The following is a 22,314-nucleotide window of genomic DNA, read 5'->3' as shown; positions in this document are numbered from 1 at the left end:
GATGTGGCGTGCCACCTTGGACCAATCATTGAACCTCTCTGAGTCTCATTTCCCCCCTCTGTAAACTGTGGATAATTGTACAGTGCTTACCTGCTTCATTGAGGTGTTGTGTTGAGTGACCTCTTAATGATTGCAAAGTGCTTGGTAATCCTTAGGTGCAAAGCATTACAGAAGTATGCAATACGGTTATTATTAGTAGTGCTCTACATCAGCAGGTCTGCATGTCTAATTTAGTGTTTTATGGGGCTTTTCTCACCATCGTTTCTGACTTTCCTTTTAATGATCCCTTTGATTGGTAGCCAAATAGATCAATAATAATAGGGCAAAAAGATACATGAAAAGATGACATGCTGACTCTGTTATAAAGATATCTAGCTTTAATTTATCCTGGCTTATCCCTTCCCCCCAGACTGTAGCTACAAGAACATCAACCTGGTACTAACATCTCACAGCAGTCCCATGGCATGGTTCTCTCTGTAAACAATCTGCCCACACAGAATATTGATAGGTTCACTGACTTTAAGGCCAGAAAGAATCATTGGATCATTTAATCTGACCTCCTGTATAATACAGGACCTTAAATTTCACCCAGTTACCCCTGTAATAAGCCCAATAACTTGTGTTTGGCTAAAGCATGTCTTCCGGAAAGGCACCCAATCTTGATCTGAAAACATTCAGAGTTGGAGAATCCACCACTTCCTTTGGTAATATGGTCCAATGTTTAATCTCCGTCACTGTTAAAAAAGCATGCCTTATTTCTAATTTGAATTTGTCTGATTTTAACGTCTATCCCTTGTTTCTTGTTCTGCCTTTCTACATTGATTGAGAAGCCTTTTAGTGTCTGGTATTTACTCTCTATGAAAGTATTTATGCACCATAATCAAGTCTGCTCTAAATGTTCTTTCTGCTGAACTAAACAGTTTGAGCTCTAAGTCTCTCACAGTAAAGCGTTGTCTCCAGCCCTCAAATCATTTTGTTTCTCTGCATCCTGTGCAATTTTCAACATACTTTTTAAAATGTGGACACCAGAAGACATGATTCTATTACCAGTCTCACCAATGCCCCATACAGAGGTAAAATCACCTCCCTAAACCTACTCATGGCCCTCCTGTTTATACATCCAAGGATCTCATCAGCCCTTCTTTTGCCATAGCATCACACATGTTGAGTTACTTATCCACTATACCCCCTAAATCCTTTTTAGAGTCACTGCTTTCCAGGACACAGTCCCCCACTTTGTAGGCACGACCTACATTCTTTGTCTGTCGATGAATGACCTTTGGATGTATTAAAACACATTTTGTTTGAATGGGCCCAGCTTATCAAGCAATCCAGATCATTCTGCATGACCGCCCTGTCCTCATCATTATTTACCACCCTACCAATCTTTGTGTCATCTGCAAATTTGATCTGCAGTGATTTAATAGTTAATTTCAGATCACTGATAAAAATGTTGAATAGCATCAGACCCAGTACCGATCCCTTTTGAAACAGCCCCATTTGATGATTCCCCATTGACGATGACTTTTTATGATCTGTCAGTATTAATGCAGGTACTGCTAGAACCTGCAAAAAACCCTGCCTAAAATGCTCTCTGAATTTGTGAACTGTTCCCGCTCATGTTCTGCATTAAGGACAAAATTTTTGCCTGCCAGAGTGGCTGCACACAGCAGGATGAGGGCATGGGGAGCAATGTCCTCTACTGTGAAAATTAAAACAAGCAATGGTCCAGCAGCTCCACTGTGTGTTAGACATGACTCCCAGGAAGCATATTCTGCTGGTTTATGGGTGATGTCCCAAGACCTCTGATGCACAAGGAATGCTACTGAACTTAGAGCTGTCCCCAGGCAGAGTGGCTAAGGAACTGTCTGCTCTCCATTACCCCACTGCTTAAGGATGCAAGGGCAGAATATTGCCTTAACTGCTTTGTCAGTTGACTACTTGTATATCATCTTACCAGTAGTCAAATGGCCTTTTCTATATGTCCTCAATTCCTTTAATTTATCTTTAGTAGCCCTGAAAGAAGATCTTTAGGGACACTTTACTTTTCACCCTCATATTCTTTTCTATTGATACCCTCTATCCATTTGGGTTCGGTATGTGCAGATTTTGTCATCTGCAGGGGCACATGTTAGAGTACCCAAAGTGGATGAGCAAGGAAGCTTGCTTGAGGTCCTAATGAAAATCAGAGTCTTTCCGCATTCAGTTTTTGGCCCATATAGCACAACTGTTTTTTATAGCTGGGTTTAACACCATTTTGCAGGGACAAATGTTATTGGGAACTATTTCCAACAGTATATCTTTCTGGTGGTGTAAGCTCTTGGGGAGTGAGCACTGTGTAATGACCTAGAAAGGTAGGCAGCATCTTCGTCCTTCTGCGGAATGCTAGCAGATGCTGGGCCTTGCAGATCAGTTTTCCATTGGAGGAGAAATCAATAAGGTGGAGTCTGGGTATTTTTTAGTGCAACTTGTTAATTTTACACTGTATACAACAGCCCTTGAAAACAGGCGGTCACAAACACCAGACAAGGAAATCTCCTCTTTCAAGAATTGCAGCTCAAATGCCAAGCCCTGGTTCCTAGGAAGAAAATTTGTCCCAAGGATTAACAAATTACAGAGATTAAGACAGAGAGTAAACTCTTCTGCTGCTTGCAACCGCTCCACCAAAAGGTACTAATATCACAAAACTAGCAACAATGCGTCCAAGACTGAACAGGGACCAAATGCTAAGAAAAAGATCTTGTAAGACCATGTGTAACAGCACTAGCTGATGACTCCTACATTATCTTTCTAGTTGTGGCATCTTTGGGGCATTATACTCCCATGTGCTTGCCTTGTGGTTCATGCATTCAGTATGAATCACATGCAGTCCCCCTCATTCACATACACTCTCCAGATTTCTCTGTTGTGTTCTCCTGGGTGCTGGACAATGTGTGTTCTTATATTCTTTCATAGCCACTTTCTGCTGCTCTTATGTCCGAGATCACGCTCCTATGGAGGAGCGGCAGAACAGCTGAGAAAACAGTAGAACCACAGAATTCTCTGCCTTCTTTGAAAAAGCCTTCTGAAAAGCAAGATCCCCCACTCTCCTTATCACTAAATAGGCCTCAATATATCAAAGGAGCTCTCAGCACAGGATCCTAAATGCTTGTTATCTGTAGTATCAGGGTACGTCTACACTACCCGCCGGATCGGCGGGTAATGATCGATCTATCGGGGAATCGATGTATCGCGTCTCATCTAGATACGATACATTGATCCCTGAACGCATTCCCCGTGGACTCCGGAACTCCACTGCTGCAAGAGACAGAAGCGGAGTCAACGGGGGAGTGGTGGCCGTCAATCCCGTGCCGCGAGGACGCAAAATAAGTCAATCTAAGATGATCTAAGATACGCAACTTCAGCTATGAGAATAGCGTAGCTGAAGTAGACGTATCTTACGATTTCCCCCTGCCCCCCCAGGGTAGACCAGGCCTCAGTATCTTCTCCCACCTCAACTGCCAGCTCCTTTGCTTGACCTGGTAATTTACTAGTGCCTTTGTTCTGTGTAGATCCAGTCACTACAAACTTATCCCAGAGAAAGGAGGGTCTGACCAACACACCCGACCTCCAGCCAAGGGCTGAACTTTGTATACTCAATCCATTTCTTAACTGGGCATTGTTTGGGCTGGGGTCAGATCTGCTCCAGCCTCTATGCCTCCAAGGCAAAATCAGTCCCAAGAGGAATGCCTTCCCGACCACATAGCTTTAAATATGGTAAGGAGACCTTTCTTCAATGAGTGCCTGCCTCTACTAAAGTTAAACCAGGAAACAGGTGGAATCGAGCACATGTATTTAAAGACTGACTTGCAAGCAAGCAACAGCGAGTAATTTGAGGATGTGATCCCTGCAGTGTCTATGTTGTTATAGTCTCTGAATGCTGACGTGTAATTGTCCTGAAGTTTAAAGAGGATGAAAGCACTGTACTCTAGTAATTAAACTGCCATGAAACAGAAAGATGAAAGTTTCTCTAAACAGCAGCTGTCTTGACTTCCCAATGAACAAACAAACAAAAATACTGTTCCAATTCTGTTTCCCCTCGTTAGTCGTTGCAAGACATCACGGGACTGAACTATAGCTCTCTGTTGTACTGCAAGGGAGAATTAAGCTAAACACAAAGATATGGTAAAAGCCTCTTCTTTCTTACATTCCAAAATAGAATTTAAAACAGTTAAAGAAAATCCTACAGGGGGAAAAAACTTAAGCAATTTCTTTAACAAGTAAAGGGAATCAATACATTTAATGAAGACAATCTCAGGTTCCAAGTAGAAAAATTAACAGCCAATTTGTAAGGTCTAAAAATACAATTACCTGAAATTTTCAAGAGCTACATCAGAAAGACAAGGTGGGCGAGGTAATATCTTTTTTGGACCAACTTTTGTTGGCAAGAGAGTCAAGCGTTCAAGCTTACACAGAGCGCTTCTTCAGATCTGGGCCACAGACTTTGGTCCAATAAAAGATATTACCTCACCCACCTGGTCTCTCTACTATCCTGGGACCAACATGGCTACAACACCACAGCAAAAGCTACCCCAGGCTTTCTCAGGCTGTTTTACATAATGCAAATGACAGTTCGTTATGCTCTTGCTGTTTGCAAGCAAAGTCAAAGAGGGATCGTTTTCACACAGAGAGGCCTTGAGCTGAAATTGGCCATTGGATTATTTCCCCCTGTTCCTGAAAGTTCTATCAACTGACCTGGCAAGCAAAGCATTTTGCATTGTGTGATCCAGGCTGAGAAGGAACAGTCCTGACTCACTGTTCTCAGATTTCCTTTCTGAGGCCCATTCCACTGAGTAAAACTCCACAGAAGATCCCAGACTTGACTCAGACCCTTTAATGTTTTGGCACTCATTGGATACACAGGAAGAAGAGTGCAGAGGAAGGGAGGGAGGCTTATATCAAGACATATGAGACAGTGATCCATGGATCAGGAGTTTCAGTGAAAAATAAGACTGACAGGCTCCATGCTTGCAGAGAAGCTAACAGAACGGTCTAATGATGCAAGAGAAGCATTTCAACGAAGAAACTTTTTAAAGCCAGGTCAGCCTGGCATACTAGCTCAACAATTATTACACCTGGTTGAAATCCTGAAGAAAATTCCTTTTCCATACCAGCAAGAATGGATTGCAGTTTTGTATCCAAAGAAGTGGGGGCAGGACAAAAACTCTCTTTGCTCAATTATCTAATCATGAACAAAGGTAAATGTTTAAGAAAGAATGCATTCCTTTCCTCCGAAGTTGACTTCATGGATGTAAGGGGCGGGGATGTCTTTTGGTTCTGTGTTTGTTCATCTCCTAGCACAATGGGGTCCTGGTCCAGAATTTGGGCCCCTAGCCACTACCCCAGTAAAAATAGATGATAATGAGAATAATGATAATAGTATGCATCTGTGTGATAGGGCTTAACACCCATCATCTGCAAGGCTAGCAATGCACTTTATTAGTCATCTTTGCTCCTAGGGAGGTGAGCAGCTAATTGGCTCATGGCCAAAGGGGGCCGAGATAAGCCCTAATAAATAAACTGAAGGAGTTTGGTTGGGGGAGGAGGAAGAGATGGCAGATGAGACAGGTCTCTCGGACTGAGAGAAGCCATGGGCTAGGGTGCACAGACAGAGACAACAGGGGTAGCACAGGTAGCAAGGGAAGCCCTGAGATGGTGTCTGTAAGTAGAGAAGACTTGAGTAGCCCAAGAGGGCAGAAGAACTATTCAGTTTAGTTTGGGCTTGTTTATAACACCCCAGAAGGGGTTGGAACGTAGGTGACTTAGACGAAGGGCTGAGACACACAAGACTGGGGCCAGAAGCAGGTGACCAGCAGGAGGCGCTAGAGCCGAAGATAGCTGCTACATCCTGCACTCTGGGGGTGAGTAAGTCCTGCCACAGTCCTCCACTCTGCCGATTTCAAACGCTGGTACAATGCGCAACCAAACTGAATATGTGTGACCTCAATAGTATTGTGTTATTTGGAAGACACACATTTAGTTAAAGCTGTTGCCAGATATTTTCTACAGGCAAGACCTCTGACTGGGAATGACAGGAATTCTTGAACTAGAACTGATTCCTGTTAATAGAAATCTCACTCCTAACATCACACTGGATAACTGATACTAAAAATTATTCCTGCCGTGTGGCAGTAGCCATTCTAAATATGGCCCAACTCCTTCCCTGGCCCTGTTGCCTCTCTCCAGTTTGATTCTGGCTCCAGAGACCTCCTCACTTGCTCCTTCCTGCTTCCTGACTCCCTCCCCATAGCGGCTTTCAGTAACCTGTGCATATATGGGTATACACCAGAAACTGAGAGCCATTAGCCAATGAATCCTAAAAACATGGATGCTGCACACCCTGAATCAAAATGGATCCACGGTTTGAAGTTTGTTATTTTTCCCCTTGATTTAAAAATAATATGGTACAAAATCTGACAGACTAGATCCACAAGCAATAAAAAGAAGCCATAAGGCTGTCTTAAACACCCAGCTAAAGTGAGTTTACTGCTGCTTTTTGGTACTGGAGTATCACAAAGTATCCGGAGCCTGATCATAAATCTGCCTCAAAATGCCAACTGTAAAGAAGGGATTTTCCTGATGGTCCAGTGCTGATCTACAGACCTCAGAAACCAGCACAGATTAGGGAGGGTGGGCAGATTCTGATAAAATAAGCGCCAACTCAAAATCCTAATCCAAACACCTCAACCTTTAAAGAGTCATTTAATTCATCAGGCCAACTCTAGACGTGCAAGTGCTCACAAAGCACCAGGATGGGAGAAATCAAGGAGTCATTGATGTTGATGTCAAATTTCCCAATAGTTTCAATGGGACCCACAATGTTTCCATCCTGACTGCAATCGGGAGGTATTGAGACTCTCCCAAGTAAGTTTCTTCTCATGGGATATCCAGCTGAAGAGTAAAGTTCAATGGGAGTTGAGGGTAATGACTCATAATTTTGCAGACGGAAGTGTTCAGACAGTATAACTTAGCTTTGCATAAGCATTTACACTAGAATACACAACCTCTTGAGATTCAGGAAGTATTAGCATATATTCCACTGTGTGGTACTTGTTACTCGAAGCATGGGCATTGTCCCATTGTCTTCAGTAGGACTACTCCTGTCTTTCATGGTAGACGTGTGCTCAAGTACCTTGCTGAAATGGGGCCTGCAAAAAGACGTTCCAGATCACTAGCCCTAACTCCCATTGTCAGGTAGCACGGCTAGGATCCAGAAGAGACTCTCACTTGAATTATTCGTGATGGTTTGACACTGTCTCTGGCTCTCAGTGGTGGAGCAGGCTAACTGCTCAGCATTAACTTTGTGATATGATTCTGCAGGAGCTATAATGGACTATCATCTATAATTGCAGTGAGTGTCAGTGCTGTACCAACAAGAAAAGACGGAGCATAAAATTATCCCCGCCTAAAATCACATAGCTCCCAGCTCACTCATGGATTGAGCAAGGGGTTGGACTAGATGACCTCTTGAGGTCCCTTCCAACCCTGATATTCTGTGATTCTATGATTTCTGAAATGGGCAAAGAGAAGCACCAATTCTGAACTCTTTCACATGTTACTGGGTGGTGCAAAGTCAAAAAGACCTTTCATAACATTGGAGCCAGAGCACTTGTTCTGTTCAAACACTGCCTTAAAGCATGGGTCTACCCTGAAAAGTGTAAAAATGGTTTGTGAAAATTTGAGATCTTGACTTTTTGTCATAATTTGGGACAGGAAATTTTTCAAAAAATCTCTAAAATGTGAACCATTTTCCATCCAGCCCTAATCCTTGGCTGCCATATTTAAAGAAACGCAGTGAATTCAAGGGGAAATTTGCTCAGTTTACAAGTAACAAGATTTTTTTCCCCTACCAGTGAGGCCTGCAATCTCAAAGCCATGCAATGTTCTTTGTGGCTCATGTACCATCACCAATAAAGACAGATCCTGGACCAGATCCTCAACTCAATTACAAAACTCAATATTACTCTGTGAAGTTGCAGTTTAGTTAATAGTTATTGATGTAACATGAAACAGAAAGGAATCCGACTCCCCACTGCGTTGGCTTTGCACTGCTAACTGGGATAAAACACGCTAGGCTCTGTTTTTAGAAAGTGTGGAATACCCACCTTCTGAAAAAGAGACTCATTAAAGATGTCTCACATTGGGCATCCCAAAATCTCCAGTGATTTGAAAATCCAGACTATTAAAACTTGCTTTTGTCCGTAAAGTCAGCTGTTACGAAGGTGCCATTTTTATGCAGTCCCTTTTCTGACCATGCCGTACTTTAACTCACTGCCACTTTAATCCACCTGGTTCAGCTTTGTTTGTTTATTTTAAAAATTGTCTTTTTTAAAAAAAAAACAACAACCCTCAACCAACCCCCAACCCATTGTTCTGTTCTTTGATCTTTTAGGTTTCTGCAGGATCTATAGTCGAAAGTGTGAAAGACAGAGTGATCGACTCCCGACTGCAAGCGTACGTCACCAGGCCGGGCTTGTTCACATGCATTGCCACCAACAAACACAGCAAAACCTTTGGCACTGCAAAAGCTGCAGCGACTATCACTGTGTCAGGTATGCTGAAAAGAAAAGGCTTTTACTAAGCATCTTGCCACCCAGCATTAACTTTCTCCTGTCAGGAGGAAGGAGTAGGAGAAGAAGCTTTGGAGGATGTGAGGGGCTCTACTTAATAATAATTTACAGTGGGTTAAATTTGACCACAAGTGCAACCCCCTGCTGGGCTATTTCCTTATACACCTCTACCTCAATATAATGCTGTCCTCGGGAGCCAAAAAATCTTACCGTGTTATAGGTGAAACCGTGTTATATCAAACGTGCTTTGATCCACCGGCATGTGCAGCCCTGCCCCCCCCCGGAGCACTGCTTTACTGCGTTATAGCTGAATTTGTGTTATATCGGGTCGCGTTATATCGAGGTAGTGGTGTATATCATTACGCTACAGAGATTGGCACAGCTGTCATTTCCTGCTTACTTGCTGTTGTCTTGCATGCTGGGTCCCAGAAGTGCTGTGTAAGCTCATCCTTGTGGAGGAAGTCACAGTATTAATATCACCTAACGGCAAAGTGAAAATAACCTCAATGAGCTACTAGCATCTTGTTATATCAAAGAAACCATGGAGCTTGGTGGCAGAACGGGTCCTCCCCCCCCCCCCACACACACAGAGTGAGATTGCAGGGCCGTGCAGCTACTGGTCCTTAGGTGACTTCTCTGTTTGTTAACTGAACTGTGCTTTGGTGGGGGGACCTCCTGTGCTGTGAACTGGTATGATAAAGCAGGGAGGAACTGTTGATTATTGCAGGATAAACTGAGGGCCCAATTCATTCCTGCACTAGCAGTTAGTGACCAAAAGAAGATAGTTTGCCCCTCCCCTATTCAGGAGTTGGTTTGTTTTCCCATCACCCCCAAAAGACCTAGAGCTTCTTACAAGAGAACACTTCAGGCTTGATGGCAGGATTACCATAAGTCCTGAGTAAAGGGCAGTTTGTAGCTGTACTGCCCAAGATAAAAGCCAGTTCCAATTCACTCCTCGGTTCCCCCTGGCCCCAGGAGGGAAGTAATCTGTGTCAGTCCCTGATCGGGAGCAAATTACTTCTTTCTCTGCTAGCTCAGCTGCGCTTGCTGGCATATTGTGGGGGGTAAAGATAGTGCTCCAGTCATTCCTGACCCCCGCCTGTTAACTCTCTGCCCAGCTCTGGATGCTCTACCCCACGTGCTGTGTGCAGGAGGAGCTGGGGGAAGGGGCTGGAGTGAGGGTATGGTGCACTTTGGGGAGAAATGGGGCGGGAAGATGTGGGGTGAGGATGGAGCGAGGAGCAGGAAGGGGGGTGGGAAGAGGTGGGGCAGGGCCTTGGGGAAGGGGTGGAGTGGGGGTGGGACCCGGGATGGAGCAGGGGGTCAAGCATCGCCCAGGAAATTAGAAAGTCGGCGCCTCTGTTCAAGGCCCTACATTATGTGGCCACCAACTGCTGATCTGCTGGCCTGCTAGAACCAGCGCCATTGGCACTTGGATCTCACCATCCATTTCAGCAAGAATTTCACAGAAAACGCATTCCTGTTCCTAATTCATTCTCCTTCCTCTCTTCCCAAAACACATCCAGGAAGCAAAGTCTTGGCCTCCCTCTCCCTTAGAAACTACAAATCAATGACAAAAGAGAATGGCAGAACATTTCCTGTATGAACCTTTAAGTTTTTCATTCAAGAAGAATGGGTAAAAGGTCACTGACAAACTTTTCCCTTTCTCTCCCAAACCTGGCTCCTGTTGCGGCTGGCTCATGTGCCTTCCCAATAGAATGGAGGTAAGTATGTTTTCTTGTCTGTTGAGGTGTTTGTTTGGGCCAAGGTGGCTGGGAGAGGAGATGAATTATGAACAAAGAGAGTTTTGTTATATATTACCAAAACTAATGGATGAAGTGTATTGACAGCAAGAAGTAAGAACAGCATCTTAAAGAGGTTCTTGTATGTGTAACACTGTTCTTACTATACAGGTAGTTACTGGGAATTGGCTTCTAAACAAATTAAACTGTTTCTAATAGAGCAAATATACTCTGAACCAAATTCTGTTCTTAGTTACACACTGTGGCTCATGAAATTTGGATGCTGGTACTGGCTTGCCACTGTCTTACTTATAGGGTGTCCAGACAGAAAATGTGAACAATCGGGACAGGGGGTGGAGGGGTAATAGGAACCTATATAAGAAAAAGACCCAACAATCAGGACTGTCCCTATACAATCAGGACATCCGGTCATCGTACTTACTTAGGGTACGTTTACACTGCACACTCCTTATGGCAGCATGTAGAGTACATACATTTCATGCCCCCTCTAGCATGGGTATCATAGTAGTGTGGATGGTGAGGCATGCATAAGTGAATAGAGTAAAGACACACCTGATGACTCTCTAGACGTCCTCCTCGGTCTACACTGCTATTTTAGTGTCCCGCTGATGGAGTCTTTCCCTGACACAGGGAAAGGCTCCAGCAGGGAAGAACAGTGGGGAAGGCTCCAGTAGCTTCTAAAGAAAGACTCGAGCAGTGGGGAAAGACCTTGACCGGGGGAGGCCTTGGGAAAAGGCTCTGGCAGCTCTCGCACTGCCGGAGCCTTTCCCCACTGCTTGCCTGCCTGCCACAGTCTTTCACTGCAGTGTGGATGCCGCTCGCTTTACATGGCGACATGCAGCTACATGCATCCTACATGTTGCCACCACCAGTGGTGTGAAGTGTAGGCATAGCCTTAGTGATTTTGAGCAAGACGTTGAACATGTCTATGCTGTCTCAGTCGCCCCATCTGTAAAATGGGGATGACAAGCTATAGTTATGTGCAAACTATTGACCTCTTGGACTATCACAATTAATTTACCATTTATTGAAATATCTAGTTATTAAACCATTCAGTAAACCTTTATAAGCTATTCATAAATGGAACCTTAATATAAAGTGACTGAAATTGCTGTAGTATACTCATCCCAGTTGAAACCAAGGAGTATAGAAAGTAATAGGAGAACCTCATTTGAGATTTCCCCTCTGATTTCCAGAATGAAGATTTTTTGAATATATTTGGTTGAGCCTTTTTAAATTCCTTCATCGCATTTGACTATTTAGGTTCCTCTGTCACTGACCACAGAATTGGGCAAGTCACTCATAGCTGATCATTTACTCTGTGAATTCAGCCCTCGTATTCTCTTCACTAGTAATCTATGAGCAGAATTCAGTTTTTAGCATTTGTCATTCAGTGCCATTTGACGCAGATTTTAGGTGTGCATGTTTTAGTCCGTGTCTCCACAAAAATTCTTTGCAGCCACTGTTCCTTTCAGCATTTGCTGTTCAGAATTCACTTGAGTTTTAAGATGATTGCACATACACATTCTTCTGAGGTCTCTGAACACAAGGAAAACATGAGAGTAGCCCTGATTGTTGCTATCAAGCTATTCCTGTGGGCCGCCGGCCATAATAGTAGCTGGTTTCACAGCTGACCAGTGCAATCCTATGCATGCACTTATTGCTTCCAACTTTCTCTGGCTAAGGGTGTGGAGGACATCCCTCACCCACTGAACAGTAAAATAATAACTTTTTATAAAAATTAATACAAGTACCTCCAAGAAGGAGCTGACCCTGCCATGTTTCTCATTATGACAAACATCGCTTCAGTATAGCTGCTAACATCACAGCGCTGGTTAGGAAACCTACCCTCCATTACATCTTTCTTGGAGGGCAACAGCTTACCAACAGGCGCATATTCATGGGCTGAGGCTGACTGACACAAGCAGAAGTCTCCTGGTCAGCCCATGGAGCGTGCATAGGAATGCTGTGGTGGCGACGTTCAGTGCTGCCATCATTCCTTCCTTACTTTTTTTTTAGCAAATATTTTTTTGTTTTTAAAAGTTTGATATTGACCCCAAAGCTGGGCAATTAGAAATGTAACACAGCCAGAATATGTCATTGGATTCAATGATTTTCAGATGATAGTTTCATAGCAAATTAGGGTTGGGAAAGGCTTATGCATTTGTCTTGTTTATTCCCTTGTCAGTATGCTTTTTTTGAGGAAATTGAAGCTGTTCTGACAATGGGTAATTTGTGGAGGGGAAAGAAATAAAAGGAAAATATACAAATAGCTCCACTGGCTTTTCCAAACGGTTTACATGTTGCAAATTGAACCGCATTGACCTCTGTTAAACTGACTGAATGAGCAACCAGGACAGCTGCAGCCAGGCCCCATCCCTCTGCATTTTGAACGCTCTCTGGTTAAAGTCAAGGCAGACGCTCCCAGGTGCGTGCTCATACACTCCTCCTGCGGTGTAACCACTCTTCACTGGATGACTCATGGGGGTGTGGATGTCTTCACGTGAAAACAAAACTCCACGTTTGCAGTCCTTGACAGCAATCCCAGCCTAGCTGGCAGCTGCTCAATTAGTTCCTTTAAAATAAATCTGTTTGGAATAATAATTATAAACCCCATAAATTGTCATGCTTTCTTACTATACTTATTCTGTACTAGGCCACCAGCCCCTTCTGCTTTTGGTCCACGCTGGTAGTTTTGGGTATGCTCCAATTAAGGTGACCAGACAGCTAGTGTGAAAAATCAGGACGGGGTGGGAAGGTAATAGTCACCTACATAAGACAAAGCCCCAAATATCAAGACTGTCCCTATAAAATCGGGATATCTGATCACCCTAGCTCCAATAGGTCCCCTAGCAACAATGACCCAGACACAATTCTCATAGACTCATAGACTTTAAGGTCAGAAGGGACCATTATGATCATCTAGTCTGACCTCCCGCATGATGCAGGCCACAAAAGCTGACCCACCCACTTTCCCTTAACTCAGCTGTTGAAGTCTCCAAATCGTGATTTAAAGACTTCAGGTCGCAGAGAATCCTCCAGCTAGCGACCCCCGCCCCATGCTGCGGAGGAAGGTGAAAAACCTCCAGGGCCTCCTACCCCAATTCACTCCTACCTCTCTCCCCCCCCCCCGTGGGTCTCTTAAAGAGATATCTCCCAATTAGGCATATGGGTTACACATGCACAGATGTCTCCTGCAGTACATTGCACTCATGCTCCAGACAGAGCGGAAATCTTGTGTAAGTTGCACCTGGTTCCATGTTTGGATAGCACCGGATTGTTTTAATGGTTATATTTGTGCTGCTGCTTCTTCACTGTCTAATTAGCCTTATAAATACCGTCTTACTGATGCAACTATGCACTTCAGCCCAGATTACCGCTGTACACTTACTCCTGTGTACATTCCCCCCACCAGCAAACTGTACAAGGGTGATACAGGCTACTGCAGCACGTACAGAGGTGAGGTGTGTAGTGCTATCTTGGTGAAGGATGCTCTTGTTTTCTTCAACTCCTCCTATGCTGACCCAGAGGAGACCCAAGAGCTGCTTGTTCACACTGCCTGGACTGAACTGAAAACGGTGAGTTCATTCTGCCACCCGGCTGCTGAGTCTCTGCTGTGTAACTACATCTTCCAGGAGTGCAATCCCTCAGGAGTTGGACCGGCTCCAAAGCCCGTGTGCAGGTAAAAAACATTGACCAGCTGGGTGGATTTCAGTGAGGGCGGGGGCAGGGGGAGTTTGTCCAGACAAGAAGTGGGGATGGTAAGGAAGAACAAGAAAATTACCTTTTAATGTTTAAAACGATATAAGTGTGGCATTTTTCTTTGCCTCAGTTTCAGCTTTGTTCATCAGCTCATGGAGGTTCTGAACCCATCCCACTGAACACAATCACAAAGCTTACTTAAACTGCAGTGAGGGTAGGATCAGGCCCAGACCTCTTTGTAATATGGAGGAAAGGCAGCATTAAAGAGCAAAAGCACTTTCAAAAATATCCCATTGGTTTTCCATCTGAAGTGCACAAGAGGTTTAATGAATGAATGAGTTAACGTCTGTAAAGTGATCTGAAGAAGAATCATGCTATATTATGTAAATGCTAAGTATTTTATTAGTATTGGGTCACATCATGAAGTCATTATTCAAAGTAAGGACAGAGTATGGGCTGCAGGATTTGGCCAACCCAGTAAAATAAATGCAATAAATTATTTTAACCATGTAAAAGAAAAAGGTCAAAACACAGAACAGGTCTGATGACACAAATGCCAACATACGTATTTGCATGCTCTGATGGATAACCATGCATAAGTGCCTATTGGTGCATCCGTGCTAATGCAGATGTACCTGTTTGTGCATATAGGTTGTTTGGGGAAAGGTGATAATGACTCCCAGGTGGTTCAAATGAACCTTTATCAGAGCAGTGTGCCAATCCTGAAGTCTTGCCTCAACCAAATCTCTGACTGGCAGAAATGGCAAGTAGAGATGTCAGGACTGGATCCCCTGAACTCAAACCAAACAGAGTCAAGTGATCTCTCTAATCACTATTACCGCTATTGTTATATAGGGGTCCACTATCCCAGTCAATGAGGCATCCTACCAAAATCATTCACCTCTTTCAGTGCAACTCCCGGAGCATCTCTAAAAACAAGTCATTTAGGGGAAGTCCCTGTATGAATTATGATGATGTAGTGTGCATTGAATTTGGTGAATATACTGTATACTAGATTTGCCAATCCACACAGTAATCTCTCAGCCTATTTTCAGTTTATGTGACATTATTTATATCCAAGCCAGTCACAATGTATTTGTCAAGCAAGGCTTTCCAAGGTGCTGTATTAAATATTACACCTACTGCGTTCCCTTCCCCCACCGTCCACAAGTGGCCCTCCATGGACAGAACTCCTAGTGACTCAATGGAAGTTCTATCCCTAGAGGGCTTGAAAAATTATGGCCACAGCCTAAGCTGTATAAACCAAGCTAGTTCCTGCAACAACTGAGGCTCTGGCCCAGGAGGCCTAAGGGTTTGCAAGAGAATTCGAGATTAATAGATTGGTCTGGAATGATCTATTTAAACCGCCCAGCTGTTTATTACCCATGGTTTCATTATCACTCTGTAGATACACGCGCAATTTATATGTATGTTCCATTATTTTAATATGGATTGAAGTAATACAATGACAATTCCTGAGACGACTCCCTCTTCCTGTTTTAAAGATCAAAGAGCAGTACCACAATGATTTTCTCCAGAACTGCAATACCAGTACGACTTCTGCAGTCTTTGATTTCTGAAATGTAATTGTCAATGGTTCCAAGCCCTTGGATGCAGTTCAGATGGTCTTGTTGATTTGTATATATTAATTTTTCCAGTTATATTATCTGCTCTTTATCAGCAGCTTTTTATCTTTCTATTGCAATTGGCCAGATCTCACCACTTTTCAAATCTTGTTAAATTCCAGTTTTAAATAAGAAATTCAGTAGCTCAGACATTTTCAAACAGATTTCACCAGCCTACTCTTTTATTAAGAGACCACTTTCTCTCTAGTATTTTTTTACCAAGGTATTTTTAAAAAAAAATTCTTATTCCCTTTACTCTTTTTGGTGAGCATTAACTGACTCGTTTAGATTGCTTGGAAAATCTCACCCTTACTGTTCTGGTCATCCTCTTTGTCATGAATGTTGGCAGTTGTCATGCTTCTGTGCTGACTCATAGGTCATTCTAAAACCATAAACCCCAAATCCATTATACAGTATATTTTCATAGGATGAGGTTCCCTTGGGACTATATGATCATCACTGATACTCGTTCAGAACAAGTAGGTAGTCTTGGTTTAACGTTTGTTTACCAGGTACAGGTACTTATCTTGTAGTTTACGAAAGGGATGACTTGTTGCAAAAAAAAAACAAAAAACCCCCAGTGAACACCATGAATCACAGGGAATCTCACATTCTTTCCAATTGACTCTGGAGTCCCTGGATAAGAAGCACTGGGAGAAATGGTGAATTGACATATTTTGAGGAAAAGTAACTTTCATCTTATGTAGTTATTGATTGGCTCCTTCTCCCTGTATTGCTGGCTGGGTATGACAATAGCTCAGGCAGGAGAAGAATGAGTTAATTCCTTTTGAGATACTGCTGCGCTTAGTACTTGGTGGATCAGGCCGCAAGTAACATTTGTATGTTAAAAAATAATCTGGAATAACCAGGTGGCATCTCTGCTTCTTCTCTTAAATAAGATTCTGTTTTCCCTAGTCCGAATGGTCAGTAAGAGGTTACTGGCCCACCTGTCCTTCTGCTGATTTTGTGTATCTCCCATTTCCATTACATAAGGATTCTAACAATGGTCTGAAGTCATCTATCTTTATATATGATCTCATCAAGCTCATCCTCCTCAGAATTAGGTTTTGTACGAAGGACGGCTTACATGGCCCCGTCACCATGGCATCAGAGAACTTCAGAAACATGAACGATTTTAGCCTCACAATGCCCCTCAACAGGGATGTTCATCCCCATTTCACAGGCACAAAGAGCTTAATCAACTTGCTCAGGGACACGCGAAAGGTTTGTGGTAGAGGCAGATCTTGAACCTGCGTCTCCCAAATCCCTGCCCAGTTCCCCAAGATCATCAATTTTCCCCAGTTCAGGGTGCGTATCTCACTCCTGTGGAATGTGCTGTTCAATTAAAATGGATATGTCTGGCTGAACTTGGTGCTTATGGGAGTTAGCAAGGAGACAGCACTGGCTAAAGGCAAGCACGATGCAGGTAGGCTCTGTGCATTCTTCTTACACAGCTCTGCCCCTAAATAGAGCCTTGATAGTGCACTCATTGCAGCCGCAGAAGAGCAGCTGCCCCATCCCTTGGTAAAATATACTCCACCTCAGCTGTGCTATCACTGAACAGTTGCAACTCCACAGGGGCAGAACGTTTTATAAAGATTCGCAATGTCCCCAGCTATTATTAACATTAATCCTCACTGGGTAGTAGGGAAACTGGTGGCAACAAAATGGATAAAACTGCATCAAATTGCAATGTGGTGCTTTAGGTTACACATTTCTAGGGGTGACTGATTCAGTTACTATCATCATGTGCCAACTGCTCAACTCCTAATGATGCCAAAGCCGGTGCTGGTTTTGAATAGTAGGCAAGCCTGTGCCACAGACTTGGCTGAGTCTGCCAAAATCATCTCCACTTGTAACCGCAAAGCTAGTATTCCAGCCCAGGTTTCCAAAAAAATGAATGGCTGATAATTAACCAATTACCACCCCCCAAATCTTTCCCGATATTCAGGGTATGACAGGAAAAACTGTCTGCTTTATAAGAAAACCCAAACTGATGGCATGCTATTCCCGAAACAACTGAAAAACCATAAGCATTATTTAAAATGTCAATGAATTTCAATAATTTATCAATCACTTTCAGAGAGTCACCTGGGATGAAAAACATCAGACAGTCCTCTTTTCTCTATTATTTAATATTTCTATTGACTTAGCACCTAGAGATCTCATCCATGTTGGCATTTCATTGGACTAGGTGCTATAAAAAGGTCTCTGTCCCAAAGAGATTACAGTGAAAAAGACAAGACATAGCAGGTGGAGGAGACAATCAAGGAGACCAGAGCGGGGAGATAAGATTAAAAAAAAAAAAAAAAAAAAAAAAAGGATGTGCACAGTTCTCAGCCAATCAGGGGGTAGTAATGGCAGCTGAACACCTGGTGTCAGATTGCAGCTTTCTGTCTGCATTACGGGAGGGAGGTGAGTTTTGAGGCAGGACAGGAGGTGGTTAAGGTGACCCACAGGTGTGAACCCATGATACAGAATGACATGCTTTGAACAGAGTGCAGCTTCAAGGATTTCTCTAGAGCAAATTATTGTATTTCATGCAATGTTTCTGTTACAGTTTATGAGCTGGATTCACAGCTCGTATAAATCAGCGTGGCCCCATGGAAATCAGTGGAGCCACGCCGATTTCCAGCTAAGCATCTGTCTGCATAACTTTTGCACACCATTGTTAATGCAGTGTTTGTCAGCAAGCCATTGACTGTGTATTTCACTGTTCTTTGTAAAATAATGTAGAGAGCATTGCCTTGCGGTAAAGGATCTCTACTGCTTTAAGGAATGGCTCTCAATGGAGGAGAACTCCCAGAAAGGGATTTACAAACCAGGATTAATGCTGCTCGCTCTACCTGAATGCAACAGACTTCCCAGCCTGCACCAGGACCCCAAGGCCTGCATCAGGATTCCATATTTCGGTAACTGAGAATTCTGCTTGCTGCTGTGCTAAATGGAGTCCAGGCTTAGCAAGAGTTTGGGGAAGAGGGGAAGGCCTGAGACCAGTGAGTGATCAGGACCAAAGTGTGGGCCAGATTATGCCCCAAGAATGTAGCTCTCTTCTTCACCAGGGAAAGGGGAATTATCAGACATGTCAATCCTGCCCCCTTTCCTTGGGCTCCATGGTGGATTCGCCAAAGTTTTGGGGATCTGTGGATTGGATGAATGAGGGAGAGTGCATCCCCCTTGCACCCAGCAGTAAACCCAAATACACCCAGGGGCTGTAATAGCTTTCCTAAGAAAATCCTCTCTGCAGGGGAGCCCCTTTAAAGAGGGATACCAGGGGCAGGAGAAGGCTGGGGAGTCCTTGGCAGTGTGACTCCAAGGGAGAGGGGCCGGCTAAAAGAATCCCACTCATCACTGGAGACACATAGGGTACACTGGATTTGGCCCATGGTACCTTTAAATATTTATTAGACTGTGGCATGTCAAATGCCCTCTGACAAGGAAGAAGACAATTGTAAAATATAAAATGTACAAATAAAATAAGAACTGGTAGGAAATCAGCTTCCTAGGTATCAGTCTATGTAGTTGGAAGAGGCTCTTGAAGTAAATTGTAGCCTTGTAACATCTTTAGTTCTACTTTAACCTGTGTTTGAAATGCCAAATCCGGTGCACTGAAGAACGAAAGGAACAACAGTTTGTTTATTTGGTCTGATTCCAATGTACAACCCACTCAAAAAACAACCACCTTATTTTAGAACCACTGGTCTCAAAACCAGTTGCTAAACCCAGTTTTGTTAATGATAGTGTTGCCACTTTGAAGAACTGGTGTATTCACAGAGAAACTCCCCAGAGCGCTTCTGGGAAAGAATGTTTTCCCACAACATGTGAGAGCACTGATAGTAGCTGCACCATTGAACAAACATTTCAGTTAGAACATCTGTTGCTTACTTGTTGTTTGTCTTTTTTTCCTCCAGATTTTGAGACAGAAAATACAACCAGTAAGTAGATTCCCTTGGAGTTTAGAACTAGAGTCCTTGACTTGGTCTAGTTGTTTAAGATGCCATGTTGCCAACTCTCATGGTATTTGGGAGCAGAGGGGGTTCTTTCAGCCCCAACTACCTACTGGAATCAGGTTATTACCTGAAAATCTCAGTTTTCATTTAAAAAAAAATAGCTCTCAGGCTTGGGGAGAAAATGTGATCCCCAAACTTTTCAACGTCAGGAGGCAAATAAAAAGAACCAACAAATAATTCATTTTTAAATCTTGTGGGAGCCAATCTCATGATTTTGGAGGGCCTTGACTCATGGTCTTTGAACACTTGGGGGAGAGGGGGTTGGTAAATCCAAAGATGTTTCACGTTTAAAATATTTGCAATATATACTTTTTTCTTTATGAGGAGGCAAGATTTTTGCAGCATGACGACTCTTTGACTGTTCATCCCTTCTGTGGAGCTTTTGATTTGATAAATTGTGATGGTCAGGCCTTTGCATGTGTGTATGCGACTCCTCAGTGTGATGCCAAAACCTCTTCATAAAGACTGCGAGTTAACCTCACTGCTTTGACTGTCTAGCATTCCCACAGACAAACTAAACAGAGCCAGGAGGAAGAATGAATGTGGAAGGGCAAAGGAGAGGAAGGGAGAAGAGAGGAGCTGTAGAAGGGTGGGGAGAGAGAGAATAAAAGAAAACAAAACAAAACCCAGAGGCCTAATCTCTTGTACTTTTGCTTCCACCCTTGGGAGGTGCTCAGATACTATAGTGCTGGGCACCTAATGCAAACAGAAGAAAAATTTGGGAGGCAAAAATAGGCTTTTCCAGATAATATTCTCTCTCTCCCCACAGCTTCCCTCAAGGTTTGGCTTCCAGAAGCAGCCATCCAAATCCCCAGAGCACTTCCCTATCATAGTGTGCTGTGAGAAATAGCTTAATTCATTACAGCTGCTCCACTTGTGCTGCTTTGACACAAATCCTTGCCAGGGCCAGCTCTGGCTTTTTGGCCACCCCAAGCAAAAAAAACAAAAAAACAAAAAACCTGCGGTGCGGCCGGAGCGCGGGGGCAGGGGGACCGGCTGGGGGGGGGGGGGGGGAAGGGGGGGGGGGAGAGAGAAGGGGGCGGCCAGGGCTACAGCGGGGGCGCTGCCACGCGGCCCCTCCCGCTGCGCCGCCTCCTGCCACCTGCCACGAGGGCTCCGCTCCGGTCTGCGGGGAGGGAAGGAAGAGGACTGCCCTGCAGGGTGCTCCGGCCTCCTACAGAGTGGCCGGAGCGGAACAACAACAAAAAAAAGCGGCCGTGCCGCCCTAGGATTGGGCAGAATGCCGCCTCCAACAATCTGCCGCCCCAAGCACCAGCTTGCTCAGCTGGTGCCTGGAGCCGGCCCTGATCCTTGCATTTAAGGCATAGAGCTGTAGTCCTTGCCCTGCTCAGAGAGGAAGGGAGGGGGAGAGAGAGAGAGAGCGCATTAACCCTCTCCTGATCATTTTTGGGTCAGAGGTTTTAAATGCTGTGGCAGGTCAGAAGAGAGACTGTAAAAATGCTACCTGTCTGTCTAGTATCAATGGCATTTTACCAAAGGACACCTTATTTAGCTGATATCCCTCCCCCCCTCCCTCCCCCATGTCCATTCAGTCATATCTGCTGGCTTTCGGGACAAAAGTAAGATTTTAGTGCTTTTTTGTTACAATATCATTGCCAATCCATACAGCTATGGGAGAGTGAGCTGGATTGTATTCCAACTCACACATAATCAACAGAGCAACTATTAACTAAATCCCAAATACAGAATCTCTGTTACTCCTTGCTCCTTTCTATGGGAGGCCTGCCATGTGAATGGCATCTTTGTTTCCCAGTTTCTCACCACCCTTAGACAGAAACAGGAGCTACTTTTTTTATAATTGTTTCCAACTCCAAAAGGTCACTAGAAAGTGTCTCAGCCATTATATGGATGTTTATTTCAGATATGTGGTGTGAGTACCAAATCAGAGAGCATGGGTCACTGTGCACGGCTTTTATTTTTGTCAAGAAACAGGCTAATGCTTTAATGGCATCTGGGTGCCAGATCAGTCATTAAACAAGTTTCAGATATTATTCACCTTGCCTTTGAAAGGGAAACTCCTAAAATATTAATTCTGTGCTGTCAGGACATTGTCGTTGTAGGCTCTGGCGTGCGTTTTCTTTCCTCTGCCAAGTGTGTAATGCAGGGAGCCCTGTATGAAGTGTTCAGGGACTATAGAAAAGAAATTATTATAGTAATTGAGGCGTGGAATGCAAGAGATTAAGGGATACGTGATCATCGACGATGTGTTTGATTTACTCTAGTAGCACTACTTCCATTGGTTCTTTTGAACTTGTACTGTAAATGTCCACCCTAAATATTTACCCCTGCAACCTAGGTCTGTACCCTACCGACGAGGAATGGGTAAAATCTGTTCAGACAAAATAAGAGGCCAAACCTTTTGCCCCGAACTCCAAACAAATCTTTCCCGAAGTTCAAAACTGTTAATGTAACTTGTCACCCTGTTTCCTAATGTTGTCCCTTCTTGGCACTTCTGGTGTCTGGCCAGCAATGGAAGAAATGGTGCTGAAATAGTGTGAGAGGTAATCCTTGTGGCACTTCCAGCCGTCCCAGAAGCAGCTAGATTAGGAAACGTTGCATTTAACCCTATTCTCACAAGATTTCC

At 43.8% G+C, this 22,314-nt stretch overlaps 1 protein-coding gene across 1 annotated transcript in view; it reads left to right on the top strand.

The window, feature by feature from the left end:
- The window catches only part of MUSK (muscle associated receptor tyrosine kinase), a 79,194-nt gene that overhangs the window by 41,266 nt on the left and 15,614 nt on the right, over positions 1-22,314 (top strand). The window contains exons 7-11 of the mRNA XM_034774149.1: positions 8,432-8,591; positions 10,327-10,333; positions 13,788-14,054; positions 18,436-18,611; positions 19,611-19,634. Of these exons, the coding sequence (XP_034630040.1) occupies positions 8,432-8,591; positions 10,327-10,333; positions 13,788-14,054; positions 18,436-18,611; positions 19,611-19,634 (634 nt within the window). The remainder of the gene's footprint in view (positions 1-8,431; positions 8,592-10,326; positions 10,334-13,787; positions 14,055-18,435; positions 18,612-19,610; positions 19,635-22,314) is intronic.

This window comes from Trachemys scripta, chromosome 6 (genome assembly GCF_013100865.1).
Source record: "Trachemys scripta elegans isolate TJP31775 chromosome 6, CAS_Tse_1.0, whole genome shotgun sequence".
Classification (NCBI taxonomy): Eukaryota; Metazoa; Chordata; order Testudines; family Emydidae; genus Trachemys; species Trachemys scripta.
This window is presented reverse-complemented; position numbering and strand designations above follow the sequence as displayed.